The sequence below is a fragment of the Canis lupus genome, chromosome 16 (assembly GCF_048164855.1).
Source record: "Canis lupus baileyi chromosome 16, mCanLup2.hap1, whole genome shotgun sequence".
NCBI classification, from domain to species: Eukaryota; Metazoa; Chordata; class Mammalia; order Carnivora; family Canidae; genus Canis; species Canis lupus.
Window position 1 is genome coordinate 44220352 of NC_132853.1, and position 15149 is coordinate 44235500.

At 40.7% G+C, this 15149-nt stretch overlaps 1 protein-coding gene and 2 long non-coding RNA genes across 12 annotated transcripts in view; 2 read left to right on the forward strand and 1 right to left on the reverse strand.

Annotated features, from left to right (window-relative positions):
• LOC140606909 (uncharacterized) overlaps nt 1-15149 on the forward strand; it is a 183013-nt gene that overhangs the window by 17482 nt on the left and 150382 nt on the right. Inside the window, exon 2 of one of the 4 annotated variants that reach the window (XR_012009118.1) lies at nt 537-617. The exons of the other annotated variants lie outside the window; for them this stretch is intronic. This is a non-coding gene — a long non-coding RNA (uncharacterized lncRNA). The remainder of the gene's footprint in view (nt 1-536; nt 618-15149) is intronic. 4 annotated transcript variants of the gene reach the window in all.
• LOC140606910 (uncharacterized) lies at nt 641-6010 on the forward strand. The gene is made up of 2 exons (XR_012009120.1): nt 641-1563; nt 5615-6010. It is a non-coding gene; the product is annotated as an uncharacterized lncRNA (long non-coding RNA).
• KCNJ16 (potassium inwardly rectifying channel subfamily J member 16) overlaps nt 11087-15149 on the reverse strand; it is a 203573-nt gene continuing 199510 nt past the window's right edge. For all 7 annotated transcript variants that reach the window (XM_072780989.1, XM_072780990.1, XM_072780991.1 and 4 more), the window contains one exon: nt 11087-14704. In XM_072780989.1, the coding sequence (XP_072637090.1) occupies nt 13357-14616 (1260 nt within the window). In that variant the 5' untranslated portion in view covers nt 14617-14704 and the 3' untranslated portion in view covers nt 11087-13356. The remainder of the gene's footprint in view (nt 14705-15149) is intronic.

The following is a 15149-nucleotide window of genomic DNA, read 5'->3' on the forward strand; positions in this document are numbered from 1 at the left end:
CATTTGACCTCCAAGAAGTATTTGACAGTCAATCATTTGCTCACTTTTTTTACTTGGCTAAGTAACCACTCATCTCTCTTTTCTCCTCCCTCACAAGGCAGCTTCTTCTTGTCTCCCTTTAATGACTTCATGAGCTTCAACCCACCATACTGCAATGCCCCTGGCTCTTGGATCATACTGTCTCCTCCCCTACTGCCCCTCCCTGCTGCCCCCCACCCCCACCCCGCAATCCCACTCAGTTCTCTGAGCGACCGCTTGCAAACCTGTACTTTTATAGACCTATCTATGGAGAGGGCTTCCAACTTTCCATGCTCAGGTCTGACCTCCCCCAGCTCCAAACCCACATACACAACGCCCTACTGTTTTCTCTGCTTGGGTACATCCAATAGGCACTTGAGATGCATCGTGGTCAAAACTGAACTCTTAAGTTTTTGCTTCTCCCCCAGCTCTCAAACTTGTTTCTGCTTCAAGGCTTCTGCACTGGCTTGGAACTCTGTTTCCCCAGATAGCCACATGGTTTACTTTCTCTCTTCTAGATTTCTGGGCAATTGTTACCTCCACTGAGAGGCCTTCTTTGACTACTCTACCTAAAATGGCACCCATCCCTCTCTGCACAGGTATATTCCTTTACTTTTTTTTTTTTTCCATAGCAATTTATTGTGCCTGGCATTACATTATGTTTGGTTTGTTTGTCATTTGTTCATTTTACCTTTGTCTCTACTACTAGACTATAAGTTCCTAGAAATATCATTTTCTTTCTGTTTAGTTCATTTTACCTTCACAATATCTATGAGTGACCAGATATGAGGTAGGTGTTAATATATGAATATATGAATTAGTGAGTGTTAGAAAAATGAGGTATTGCAATGGAAGATTTTTATCTCACTGACTGTATTAATTCTAGCCCTGGCAAATAAATAGATGGATGATAGATGAATAGACAGATACTAGATAGGTAGGTAGATAGAAAGATAGATACTAGATAATGATAGATGATAGACAAGTAATGGTAGATAAATAATGATAGGTAGATAGATAGATAGATAGATAGATAGATAGATAGATAGATAATAACTGGGTGATAATAGCTAGGGGATAGATTAAAAATGATAGATAGATAAGAAATAAAGAAAGAGAGGCAAGGAGAGAAGGAAAAAGTAAAACGAGTCAAAAAATAAAGCCACGGTTTAGAATGAGGATTATTGTTCATAATAAGATAGAGATCATTTTGGGTTCTTCTACTTAATAACTGCATGAGTCTAGGCGGGGCATTTCCTGATTTAGCATTTTATTGATACAGTTGTGAGAAGAGGTACATGGGAGATATTTCTGTTTTAACATTCTATGAGCTACATCTCTAATTTACAGTGACATCATACCTCTAAGTGAGGCAGTATTGGAACACGATGACATGGACTTGAATATTAAGAATGGATACTTTTTTTTTCTGACAATAAAAATAGAGATGGGCTACCATGCACTGGCCATGTACTCTGTGCTAAGTATGGTCTTACGTGCTTTTGCATGCAATGAGTCATTCAGTTGTCACAACAGTTGTGGGAGGTAAGTACTTTTACCCCTATTTAACAGATAAGGAAGCAGAGTTTGAGTACTTTGTGCAAGGGCACACCGCTAGAAATCCACAGAGCTGGGACTCAAATCTAGGCCAGAAGACCTGGATTTCAGTCTAAATTAAATGAGAAAATGTAATAGAGAAAGAGAGGTGTGGAAAGACTACCATACAGAGAATGAGAATCAGAGATTGAAATAGGAAATTGATAGGTAAAAAGAAGACAGAGATATAAGAGACCAACAGTCAGATGAAGAGAAAATGAAGACCAGTGTGCTAGCCCAGTAATGCATCTGTGAGAATTTGTTAAACTGGTTCTGTCTCTGTCTCTCTCTTTCTCTCTCTCTCTCTCTCTCTCATTCTCTACACACCCACTACTTATAATGAGAGATTTTTGGAACTTCATTTTTTTCTAATAGTTTCATCCTTGATAAAAGCTGTAGCCTTGATCAAACAAGCAATGAGAATATAAATCAGTGGCCGTTACATTTCTGAATTTGGTACAAAATATATTATTTCGTCCCTAGTAGACAAGTACTCTGTGGGATGGTGGCCAATCCTGTCTTTCTCTGTTCTTCACATCTGGATGCTGACCTAGTGGGATTTAGAAATTAAAAAAAAAAAAAATCATTTAAACAAATATCACAATTCTTTGAAAAGCGTAAAACTTACGAAGTTGTAATATATTTACAAAGCAAATACTCACTATAAAAACTGTATTTTTTAAACTGTTCCTATATATGCATTAAAGTAGTTATTCTAATCTAGTATTGGTGATTGATACCTAAATTTTGATTGCTTTCTTTTACTATAAATAGATTGCTGAATTAATAATTAGATTCTCAATGGTCATGATCCAGACTTCCATGTCTATGTTTGCAAATCAAGAATGGCAACCTACATGAACTTCAACTTCATTTAAAAAAAAAAAAAAGATTTTACTCATTTATTCATGAGAGACACACAGAGAGAGGCAGAGACATAGGCAGAGAGAGAAGCAGGCTCCCTGTGGGAAACCTGATGGGGGACTCCATCCCTAGGGCAACTCCGGGATCACGACCTGAGTGAAAGGCAGATGTCTGCTCAACCACTGAGGCACCCAGGTGCCCCCATCTTCTTTTTTCTAAAGATTTTATTTATTCATTAGAGAGAGATAGAGCACAGGTAAGAGAGACCAAAAGAGAGAGAGCAGGCGAGTGAGTGAGCTGGGGAGGAACAGAAAGAGAGGGAGAACTAGGCTCCCCACTGAGCAAGGAACCCCACAGAGGGCTCAATCCCCCCTCCCCCGCACCCTGGGGATTATGACCTGAGCCAAAGGCAGATGCTTAACTGACTGAACCACCCAGGCACCCCTCATCCTCTAAATATGTAATTCACATTGAGGTAGCAGAGGGAAAATCTAGTACATGGAATCCATACCTACACCAATACCATTTGTTGCTTTTCACTGTATGCTAGTTTCTAATTTGAGTGGTGCCCATTATATTTTATTTACAGTCCTTGTTGGCAATGTGCTTCCCAACTTATTCTTCCAAATATCCTCCCATAGTAGTGGGGAGAGAATAAAAACTTAATCGATTTACTTCATGGAAAAAACATGTGTTCTCTTGTGACCACAAGGTGGCACAATGGTGACCAAGAATATTCAACATCCTAATAGAATTGCAATTACCAGAGGCTTTTACATAATTGTTATTATTAATACTATGTCTTATTATCAGTACGATATTTCAGAAGACCAACATACCATCTTAGCCTTCGGTGAAAAGATAAAGTGCTTTTATTTATTTTTTTTTATCATCTTCCATCTGCCTGCAAAATCATCAATATTTTGCTTTTTCCCAACCCCCAAATCCAGGAAGGACAAGTAGGTGTGTAGATCCTTCGTTTAATAATTATCCAAAATTTTAAGACAAAGAGTAATGACTTAAATAATAAGTTACATGTCTGGAGAAGGATAAACCAAATTTTATATTGTTTGATGTATATGATGTTCTCAATTTAGTTTTAGTCATTCTGTGACTATTTTAAAATTAATCTGTAATATAAGAATACAAAATTCAGGTTCATTATTTGGAATTTATGCTTTCTCTGGTCCTACACCAGACACGATATTGGGAAGAACACCCAGGAGATTCCAATGTGCCGTCCACTTAATTTTATGATTGTTTGATACTAAGAATAGACCATCTCTTCTCATGCTTGGGGTAATCACAGACCACTAGTGTATAGGAAACAAGGTGCAATCATAGACAGTTATAGTTATTGGGAGGATAAAAAAGAGCGGCCACTTTTGCCCAACTGGAAACATAACACAGGCCGACCAGATGCAGTTGTTTAGTTTTTCACTACATAAATCACCAATCTGAAGAAGCAACTCTTAGTAGTAATACAAAGGGTTAGTAGCATCCTTCACTGAAAATTTTTTCCTCAACTTCCATAGATCAAGTGTTCTGGCATTTCACAAATTTTAATAGCACATTTAATACCCTTTGTGAGTTGGTCATAAATTTAGGTGGCCCTCATGAGAATTCTAATGCTCTACTTTAGTTACCACATTTTTCATGTCACTATTTGCTTCCTGCCATTGTAATTATGAAGTAATAATTTATCTTTTTTTAAAAAACAATCAGACGTGTATCATTTTTAAATTCCTCAAATTTTGCTATTTACACTAGATCCTATTTCAGAAAAAGTAATGTCAGACCTGAGAACTAAGTTCAACAAATATTATTGTAGCTGAATTGACCATATATTATCACAGTAAGTAAAAAAGGCACATTACAGTTACACATTAAAGAAGAATTTTATTGGGGAGCCTGGGTGGCCCAGTCTGTTAAGTGTCTGACTCTTGATTTCGGCTCAGGTCATGATCTCAGGGTTGTGAGATCAAGCCCAGAGTCGGGCTCCATGCCCGGCATGGAGCCCACTTGAGATTCTCTCTCTCCCTCTTCCTCTGCCCCTACCAAAATAAGAATTTTAAAGAAACAGAAAATAACATGAAATAGACCTTTCTTATAAAATTCAGTTAGTACAGTAATCATGAGAATAGGGAAGACTGCAGTGAATTAGGTACACTAATAAAAAAAAAAAGCATAAAAAGCCAACAAGAAATGAAAAAGAATCAGGGTGAGAAGTAGAGGAAGAGAAAATCATCACATTTTGAGGTTACAAGGAATCATGGAGTAACATAAAGCAACATCCCTGCCGTAACGCTCAGAAACAGTGGACCAGGGAGGTTGAGTAATTCCCTGAAACGGCACAGCTAATTTGTGGCAGGGCTGGCATTAAAATCAAGTACTCCTGGGGTCAGGAAAAGAATACGTCTAGAAAGTTGACTTTAGACATCAAGATGAAAACCTAGCTAATTAGAAAAAAAAAATTGTGATAATACATGATTATCCCACAGCTGATAATGTTTTTGTTTTCAAATCTCTTTGAAAAATGCTACAATTGGAGTGCCTGGGTGGCTCAGTGGGTTCAACTTCCAACTCTTGATTTCTGCTCAGGTCACCATCTCAAGGTCGTGAGATCGAGCCTCACATCAGGCTCCATGCTAGGTGTGGAGCCTGCTTAAGATTCTCTCTCTATATATACCCCTCTCCACTCCCTGTCTCTGGAAAAAAGAAGAAAAAGAAAGAAAGAAGAAAGAAAGAAAGAAAGAAAGAAAGAAAGAAAGAAAGAAAGAAAGAAAGAAAGAAAGAAAGAAAGAAAGAAAAGAAAAGAAAAGAAAAAAAGAAAGAAAGAAAGAGAAAGAAAGAAAGAAAGAAAAAGAAAGGAAGAAAGGAAGGGAGGAAGGAAGGAAGGAAGGAAGGAAGGAAGGAAGGAAGGAAGGAGGGAAGGAAGGAAGGATCTACTATTACTGATTTTTTGAAGGAAAACAGGGAATATTAGTTTTATTGAGCAGATCCCATGTACCTGATAGGTATATGCCTTTAAATACATACGTATGTAGGTACATGTGTGTGTGTGCCTGTGAGCATCCTGGTACACACTTCATGGCCCTCAAGATAGAGACTATTATCTGCATTTATACTCATGCAGGATCGAACTCAGTGACGACTACAAAATTGCCATGTTCACATGGCTGGCAAGGGGCACGGCTGGAATTTGAACCTACTCCTGTCTGATTTCAAGTTCGCAATCATCCTACTACCGTCCATCGTTCATTAGAGAAAAAGGATCATTTTTCCTTCATCCCAGATGAGTTTGACACACTTCTCTTCTGGCACATGAAGCTTGGTTCCCAGTCTTCCGGGTGCTCCGCAGACCCACGGGGCCCACGCATCTTAGGCCAGCCAGGGTTTCCAGGTTCAGTTAGTGACAGCTCGACTGGGTTGGGATGGGTCATTTTTGGATAATGAGCCTGCTACTCCCAGAAGCCCTTTAATTTGCTGGAACAAGTTGAGAAGTTTGAATACAATGCATGATATTATGACATAGAGTGGTTCAATAGTTTCTTTTTTCTTTTCTTTTCTTTCTTTTTTTTTTTTTTTTTTTTTGGTTCAATAGCTTCTGAAGCTGCTTGCATGCAAAGCCCAGTTGGCAGTTTCCACAGGACAGCCTCCTGTATGATCTGCAGTCTGATTTTTTCCTTGGTTTGGTACTACTCACGAAGCCTTCTGTGTATAGGAGTAGAGCTGTATTTTTATTCTCATATTCTCAAAACACCATTTTACCGAATCCTGAATGCCTCACACAATGGAGAGGAAGTGTGGTTTACATAATCCAAAGTGGTTGGGGCAAAATAGTACACAAATCGTTTACATTTGGATGGGAAGAACTTCCATCCCTTCTACCAAATGTTCCTTTTAATTTCTTTTGTTTCTTTTTTCTTCTTTTTTTTTTGGGGGGGGGGGAGAAGGGGCTTAAGTCAACATCAAGTGCCAAGGAATGTGAATTCATCGACAAAACACTGTAAGAGATGAAGAGTTTGCCGCTGACCACGGCAGCCTGCACTTTATTAGCACTCGTGACGTGCCAGGTACTGTTGTGAGCATCTTACAAATGTCAGTGCACTTAATCCTTGCAGCAACAGGGAGGTGGGTTCTCTTGTTTTCCTGGCTCCATAGCTGAGAAAACTGGGGCCCAGAGAGCTGAGGTAAATTGTCCACAGTCACACAGCAAGAAAATAGTAGAAATTTTGCCTAAACCGAGGCAGTCTGGTTCTTAAGCCTGCGCTCTTCGTGACAGCTGAATGTGGCAAGAAACACTCTAGGGTTGGGGAACTGAGAATCAGAAATGTGGGGCTCCTGGGTGGCTCAGGCCATTAAGCATATGCCTTTGGCTCAGGTCATGATCTCAGGGTCCTGGGATTGAGGCCCATGTCAGGCTCCCTGCTCGGCAGGGAGTCTGCTTCTCCTTCTCGCCCCCCCCCCCCCCCCCCCGCTCGTGCTCTCTCTCTCTCTCTCTTTCAAATGAATAAATTCCAAGAAAAAAAATAAAAATGAAAAATGCTACCAAGGTTGCTCCAAGTAGCACAGTTGGTAAGATGAGCAACTGCTGTCAGCCCAGGTCTATGAAACTCTCTCAGGGTGACCCCCTTTCCTTGTAGGTCCTGCCTCAAAAACCACAGTGTCCATTTAATGGATGAAGGATCCCACTCCACATTGTGTTTATTCTCTAAACAACACCCTGCTAGCAGACTAAATGTTCTTGCTTCCAAGGCAAAAGGCCTGGTGACACTGGTGACAGTGGATTAGTGCCCAGGGGTATGCCCCACTGTGCATTAGCATTGCCCTGAAAAGGCGGGGTAGAGGGGCGGGAAGCCTTTTTTAATACAATCATTTTTGTTTGATTCTTGGAGAAGATTATCCTCACTCATCGTGGCTCTTACTGTGCTGTTTCCCACATTTTTTTTTTTCCCTTGCTCACTCTCCAGTCTAAATAATCAATGACCAATTAACAGTTCAGTTCAGAAGAAGCACTTCTAGAGAATAATGAATGGGCTTCTATCTGACCAAGGGCCTTGAAATGATCGCTTTTCCCATCTCATGATAACAGAATGAAAACAGGGTCAGAAGCGCTCATCGCCTGTTCAAAAGAGCCCTGGGCATCCATAGTTAGGTTTTCTTCCTTGGCCGCCTCTCCACGGCCGTGTCTCTGTGGGCAGGTAACCTCTCAAAAGTTGGAGATTTCCCATGCCCATGTGGCTCAGTGGTTGAGCATCTGCCTTTGGCTCAGGTCGTGATCTGAGGGCCCTGGGATCGAGTCCCGCATCAGGCTCCCCGCAGGGAGGCTCCTTCTCCCTTTGCCTACATCTCTGCCTCTCTCCCTCTGTGTCTCTCATGAATAAATAAAATCTTTTTTTAAAAATGAAATCAATAAAAATTTTAAAATGTTGGAGGTTTCCTCATACATAAAATAGAATCCGAGTTAAATGAACTGATACCTACCTCTCTGATGTCCGCAAAGTCTTTGGTTCTGGAACTGGCAGCTGGCAGAGGCTAGCTCTGTCCTTAACCTGTCCCCTGCTGCTGGCCTCCCTTCCCCACGCAAGCTGGTATCAGATGGGATCAACAAGTCCCAGAATAAATAATCGATCTCCAATGTGTGCTTCTAATTCAAACAAAGAGCCTTTACCCACAGTGCATGTGACTGAAGTATTTGATGTGGAACTTGTGATAACTTTCTGTAAAGGAGTTTTCACAGGGTCGAAACCTCTTGGGGATCTTTCTGTCTCAAGTTTAAGTTACTTAGATAGTGATTAAGGATGTTTTATAGGCCCTGGTGGCAAATGATAGCATAGAGACAAAGCGTCCCTTGGCCGTGTAACTTAGCAAGGCTTCGTCTGTTTGGGTTTTCATCCACTGGGCTTGCTGAAAACTTTAAGTGATTAACCTGTTTCTCTGCAGCCTGCAGAGGCTCCAAAGTTTGCATCAAGGGCCAGATCAGGTTGCCTTTTTAATTTAGAGGACCCTTCATCTCAATCCAGCTGCTTTTTTCTTGGGATGACAGATAGCCTCTAGATAGAGTATTCTTTTACTTTGCGGTATTTATAAAATAGCATAAATCAATGAGACCAAACAGCAAAAGGCAGTAGTTTATTTAAAGATTTTTTTTTTCCCTTGCTAGGTATTCAGCAACTAAGAATCTATTGAACTTCAGAACGTCCAGCCATGTCTACTTAAATATCCTGACTCTGTACAAAAGATCCCAAACCACAGGCGTGGCCGCTCCCAGGGAAGGGAACACAGGGATGACCTGATGGGACGGATGCTGCTTGCCCTCAGCCAAATGTCATAACCCAGCCACACAGTCATAGGAGGATTGTGTTAAGTTGTTTTAGAAAAGTAGGCTCTATGCAAGAACTTACGATTCTGCTGATCCTAAGGGTTTTTTTTCCACTCAAGAAAAGCTCCAAAGCAAGACAGACAGACCAATGATAGTGCCAGGCAACACTTGGATTTTGCCTTTTCAGGAAAATGGAGGCCTTGCTTGCTCTCTCTTGCCCACAGATTCATCTGAACTGAGTCTCAGTTACCAGCTTTCATTTGCAAAGAGCTCATATACCAGAGAACTTCTGCAGAGAATTTGCCAAGCACCTCCCTGTCTGTTTTGTGTGTGTGTGTCATCATCCCTCCTTGTATTCTGTATGTGGTGCCCAAAGTTTTTTTTTTCTTTTTCTTTTTCTTCTTTTTTTTTTTTTTTTTCAGAATGTAGGTCACACTGCTTATTTAAAAATGAAAGTGAGAGAGACAGGGAGGCCACGCCAAATTTAGAATTGAGGGAGGGCTCTGTGATTTATAGGTACCAAGGGTGTATAGGGGTGGTTTCTGGGAGTCCACAGGTGACGCTTACCTTAAAAAATAAAAACAACAACAACAACAACAAATAAAATAAAATAAAAACAAACAAACAAAAAACATACAGAAGGGCTTATACACATGCTTACAGAACACTCAAAACAGAAGAATCAGTGTTTGCCATGGATGGAACTCATAGAATAATTTAAACCCAGTAGAATTTAGTGCCTCATTATTTAGGCCCAGAAAATGGACTTCACATGTATCCTGGCCAACTCAGAAGTAGTTCAATACAAATATCTAAAGCAAGGATCTAGATTTCTTGGTGTCTTTAGAGTCCACTTGAATAAATTGATGCAGTTTGGTCTCCCTGGGGATCTGAGCTGAGTATTAGCAGAGTTTTGCTTTTTTCCCAAGCTGGGCAGTGCAGGCTTGCCTGAGTCTGAGTTTCCATGGGTTTCAGCCGCTTGTCCTAGTGAAAGTCCTATTGATGTGATTCCAGGAGAGGGGGAGGAAGGAGATACAAGGCAGCCCCACAACAGTCCTGGTCCATTTTTCTTATCAAGGTCACTCAGCCACAGTGTCTCACAGGGATTTCCAGGCCCAAAGTAAGTCTCTTGTGTTTGTTTTACAAAATTGTGGCATTTCCTCAAGTCCCCAGAAAATATGTGCTTTCCACAGAGACCCACTCCATCAAATGTCAAGTACAAGTACGAGCTGGACTCATCAGCACATCCCTGTTTCCTTACTGGACTGTGTTTCCCGCTTGCTGTTCAGTTGACAAATCATTTATTTCACTCATGCAGAAGAAGTCCGGAGATAGGCCATCCAGGGCTGTCCTTTTTCCTACTTTTCTGACGTCCCTTGTAAGGGGTGTCCTTGATTCCCTCTCTCTCTGGATGGTTGCAGGACTTGCAGCTACAGAGAGTTTGAGATCTAGGGAGGAAGGTTGGATGCAGGGAGTCAAGGGGCGTATGCCAGCTGACTCAGACCCAGTGAGAGAGCTTTCTTAAAGGTCACAGCCAGAGAGCTCTGCTGTCATCTCCTGGGCCAGACCCATGCCACTAAAGTGTCCCCCCACCCCACCTGCCACCCCTACCTGAGAAGCTTCATTGTTATTTATTTATTTATTTATTTATTTATTTATTTATTTATTTATTTATTTATTTTGGTCTTGCACATCGTTGTCCCAATTGGGAATCAGTTATTTAGGATGATGCAAAACACGAGATATTCGATGATATGGAAATTAAAAGCATCCACCCTACTGTTTTGCTGTGGGGACTCTGTGTGTGTGTGCAAAGCACCCAAGAGTGCTTGATGAACTAGTGGAAGCATTTCCTTCTCTCTCCTGGTGCTCCCTCCCTCTTTGAGGGCCCAGTCACAGGCAGAGCACACAGAAGAGAATACGTTGATGCCACAGTGCGTTTCCCTACCTAATTAAGTCCACTGAATAATTTCATCTGCAGAGAGGGAAATAGCTGCCATAAGAAAATAAATACTCGGCCTACTTCTCATCATGGACAGAGCATTCGAAACCAGAAATGCCGTGTTGCGTGGAGGCTTCTTGCAAAGCTCACAGAAACACAACTGTTAATTCAGATATAGCTGTTCTACAAGCTGCTAAAAACTCATAAAAATGCTTTGTAATTCTGCCTACGTTCTAATCCTGTGAGGCCGCAGTCTCATTTTTGCGGTCCTGTACCCAATGCTGACCACATCGACGGCTTATGCTAATCTGAGATAGAGGCCAATGCACACAATCTCTGCATCACTTTAAGATCTTTATTATTAATGACTCATCAAGGTGTCAAAGTGTGTTATAAATCTAAACAGAAAATCAGAGTTACATGTTACGTGGGAACTCGGGTTTTACATTCTACTCTGGGTCATAGGATTTGATGGTGGAAGCACATAGCACAGTGAAATGTCTTTATTGGATATTGACGCTTCTATTCTGATACTAACAAAACCAGAATTATGGATTAGCAGAGTCCAGGAAGCAAAGCAAAGTCAAATGAACCTAGATGTGTGTGAAACAAACTTAGAAAGTCAGGGGAAAGGCATGTAGGTCTGTTGTACTGGTGGCGGATTTCTACTTGGTAGACCGTGGTACTCTAATTTAGCTGAGTAATTGCTGTTACAGAATCCAAATCTACAACGCATGTGTAATTTTAAAAATGGGTTTTACATTTCTGAAGCAAGACAGAAAAAAATAAATGCATTCTTTAGATCTCTGACATTAAGCTTCAGGACAGTTTTACAGCCTGGGACCTGAACAAATCTCTTACCCATAAAACGAGAGGAATAAAAGATTTGCACACGTGCATTTTTTAAAAAGTAACTTCATTGCTCATAGTCAAAAGAAAAAAAAGAGAGAAAGGGAGGGGGGAAGGAAGGGTGGATGGAAAAAGAAAAACCCTTCACATACCTACATATTCTACTTTGGTAATCGCAGACTCTATGATTCAGTTCAATTTGCTTGTGTGCTTTCATTTAAATGGAGAGGGGTGGGGGGAGCCTTTCCAGAAACAGCAAAAAACGATTTGTATGTACATATATTTAAATAAAATAAACAAAGGAAAAACTGCGGTGTATACTTATTGCCAGCTCAGCAACAATGTAAAAAAAAAAAAAAATGGGTATAGAAACATATAATTCTGAATGAAACTAAAAAGTAAGGAAACATATAATTCTGAATGAAGCTAATAACTGTTCAATTTATAAAGCTTAAAGTGCCTTTACTCATAGGGGATCTGGCTTAAAGTCATCACGATTAACATATTTTAACACAGAAATAGAACATACAAATATATCCCCTAAAATTTAAGCAATTCCATAACACTTAGTTTATCCGTTTAACAAATGTGCATAAGAATCACCTTAATTATATTTCACAGAATCTGCCATTTGAATGATTGTTCCAAGATCAATGGGAGAATTTCTTAAAATCTAGAATTCAAGTCATTGATGTCTTGTAAAGTGACCAAGACAGGAAACATACACAACTGCTTCTGGGCACAAATAAATGTCTTCCCTTTGCTGTTTCCCTCATTACTCTCCCCTCCTCAAAAAATAAAAAATAAAAAATAAAAAATAAAAAAATAGCCAGCAACAGCTGCCGTCTTTCAGGACACAGCACAGGTTTTTTCTCCAACCGTCTGAGAATGTTTACCACTGCCATCTATTCCCTCATTCTATCTCTGTGATCCTATTTCTTCATGTTGTCTTTGGAAAAGAAGGGAGGTGGGCATATAGGAAGCCCCCTTGCCGGAGAAATTAGAAATGTCATTGTTGCCTTATTTCTGCTCTTCCAGAAAAAGCCATCTGCTGCAGTCAACTAGGGCATTTAGGAGAGAAATATTATTCTGAATAATGTCAACTTTTCTTCTGCCTTTCGGCTCAGGAAAAAACTAAACAAAACATCACAACTTCTAGCACTCATCCATCATTACCTGCGCAAGTGGCAGGTGTCTACTTTTTACAGCCACTGCCTTTTTCTGCTGATATCAAGACACCATGAGGGGCAAACATCGAACCAGGCAGGTGATTTCAGTTAAATATCTCAATGTTACAATCTGCTGGATGCCTATCTGGCATATCTTGGTTAGATGACATGATGTTTTTCTAGGACGCTACCCTCAGCGTTGAAACATTTAAAAATCCGTTAACCATGCTGGCGGCCTGTCTTCCTATTTTTATGTATTCCAGTATCCTACCTTTATTCTCTGTTACTGCATATGACGCTTCCAATTGAAGATCCAAGCGTGTGATATAATAAAAAGAGATGAAATTTAAATTACTTGGGCTCTTAATAGCATCCTTAATACAAAATTTGCTAGCAAAAAAAAAAAAAAAAGCTTAAACAATTGGATACTATGTAATTTTTAGATAATCTTTTACCAGATTTAACCTGTTCTTCTTATCCTTTGTCACCATCGAACATAGCTGTAACATTCCTTAAAAGGCCTGTTTATGACTACTTGCCTTAGGGTGAAGAGTAACATGATGGAGTGGTAGCCCCTGTCATCACAACTTGAACTACATTTGGGATTCAACGGAGATTCTATTTAAAGTCAAGACAGCTTTCTGATAAGGGGCTTCCTTACACTCATCCGTGGCAGACGTGGGGGTCTCCTCGGGGTTTTCACAGCTGCTGACAATGGCAACCGCACTAAACGACCTTCTTCTGACCGTGGTGTCTGATGTGTCAGATCCTCGGACTGGGGGGGCTTTTTCCATGTTGTGGAGCTGCTGGTCTTTCCAGTCCAGTTGCTTGGCACTGCAAAAGGGAGCATAAACTTCAACGCTCCCCTCAAACTGTAAGCAGTTCACTTTGTAATACTTTCTCTTAACTTCCAGGACATCATTAAACCTATGGCCCCAGAGAATTTCTCGGGGAACATAGGAACTTCTGGACTGGTGGGAAGTCCCCGTGGAATCACCAGTATAGATAAATGTCACCAAAATCTCAAAGTTGTCTTTGGCCACTGCTTTTCGGTCAAGGGCATACAGAGGGCTCTCGTGGTCAATCTCATGAACGATAGTTACTGGTGTGACAAGGATGATCTGGTCATTGACCAACTTGAGGTCCTTAAATGCCATTGTCATCCGCCCTTCACTGTCTTCTGTGTAGCGGAGAAGTTGGGCTCTCACTGTGCCTTCCACCACATGGTTGGGTCGGAAATCACCAATGCGCCACATGAGGCAAAGCTTCCCATCTCTCATGCCTATGAGTGCAAAATAGCTAAACCGAATGGTTTGGGCTCTCTTTCGAGCAGTTGCCATTTTAGCCAAGGCAGCTCCAATGATGAAGGTGTTTATGATGCAGCTCAGGATGGACTGAAGGATCACCATGAGCACTGCCATGGAGCATTCTTCGGTGACACAGCGGTAACCATAACCTATGGTGGTCTGGGTCTCAAGGGAGAATAAGAACGCCCCCGTGAAGGAATGGACATTGTCAACACAAGGCGTGATGTCCGGATCATTTAACAGATCACCATGATGAAAGGCAATTAGCCAAAAGATAGAGCCAAATATCAACCAGGAGAGAATATAAGATAAAGAGAAAATCACAAACATATGGCGCCACTTGGTGTCTACAAGAGTAGTGAAAATGTCCACCACGTAGCTCCCCCATTCTCCAAAAATGTGCTTGAAGTACACATTGCAGCTACCATCTTTGTGGAGCAGACGTCTCCTGGCTCTTCTCTTCTCCGCTATGATGTGCTCTGGGGGGTAGCCCGGGTATTTGGGGTCCACATTTACGATCGGATAGCTGCTGCCGTAATAGCTCATTCTTTCCTCTGCCCTCCAGGCACCCAGGTGGATTTTGCAAGAGTAATAGTTCTGTCACTATTTGTTGCTTTAAGTTTTCAGTTAAAACCTGAAAAAAGAAAAAAAAAAAAAGAAAATTAAATAGGCTTCAGCTTTCGCTTTTGATTTCCATCCTTAGAGCAATTTGCCAAATTTGAAGCAATTTCATGCCATCTGAAATGGCGAAGACCTCATTTGAACGACAGAGACATTCAGTATTGATTACTCATTTCAGTTTAGAATTCAACTCAGTCATTATAGGAGCAAAATATGCAATTAGAGAAGATAACATTTTTATATATGCAAAAGGCTTGGGTAAACACTATGATTATCCTAAATGGAGCCTCACTACCTTTTCTGACCTGACATAAACAAAAGTCGTATTTTTACAGACTCTTCTGGCATGAGGGCTCCTAGAACACAAAGCAATCTATAACGTAAAACGGCAAAATAGAATTCAGATATTTGTCCAGCTGGGTAATAAGGCTTCTAACTGTTGAAGTCAGAGGGTTTTT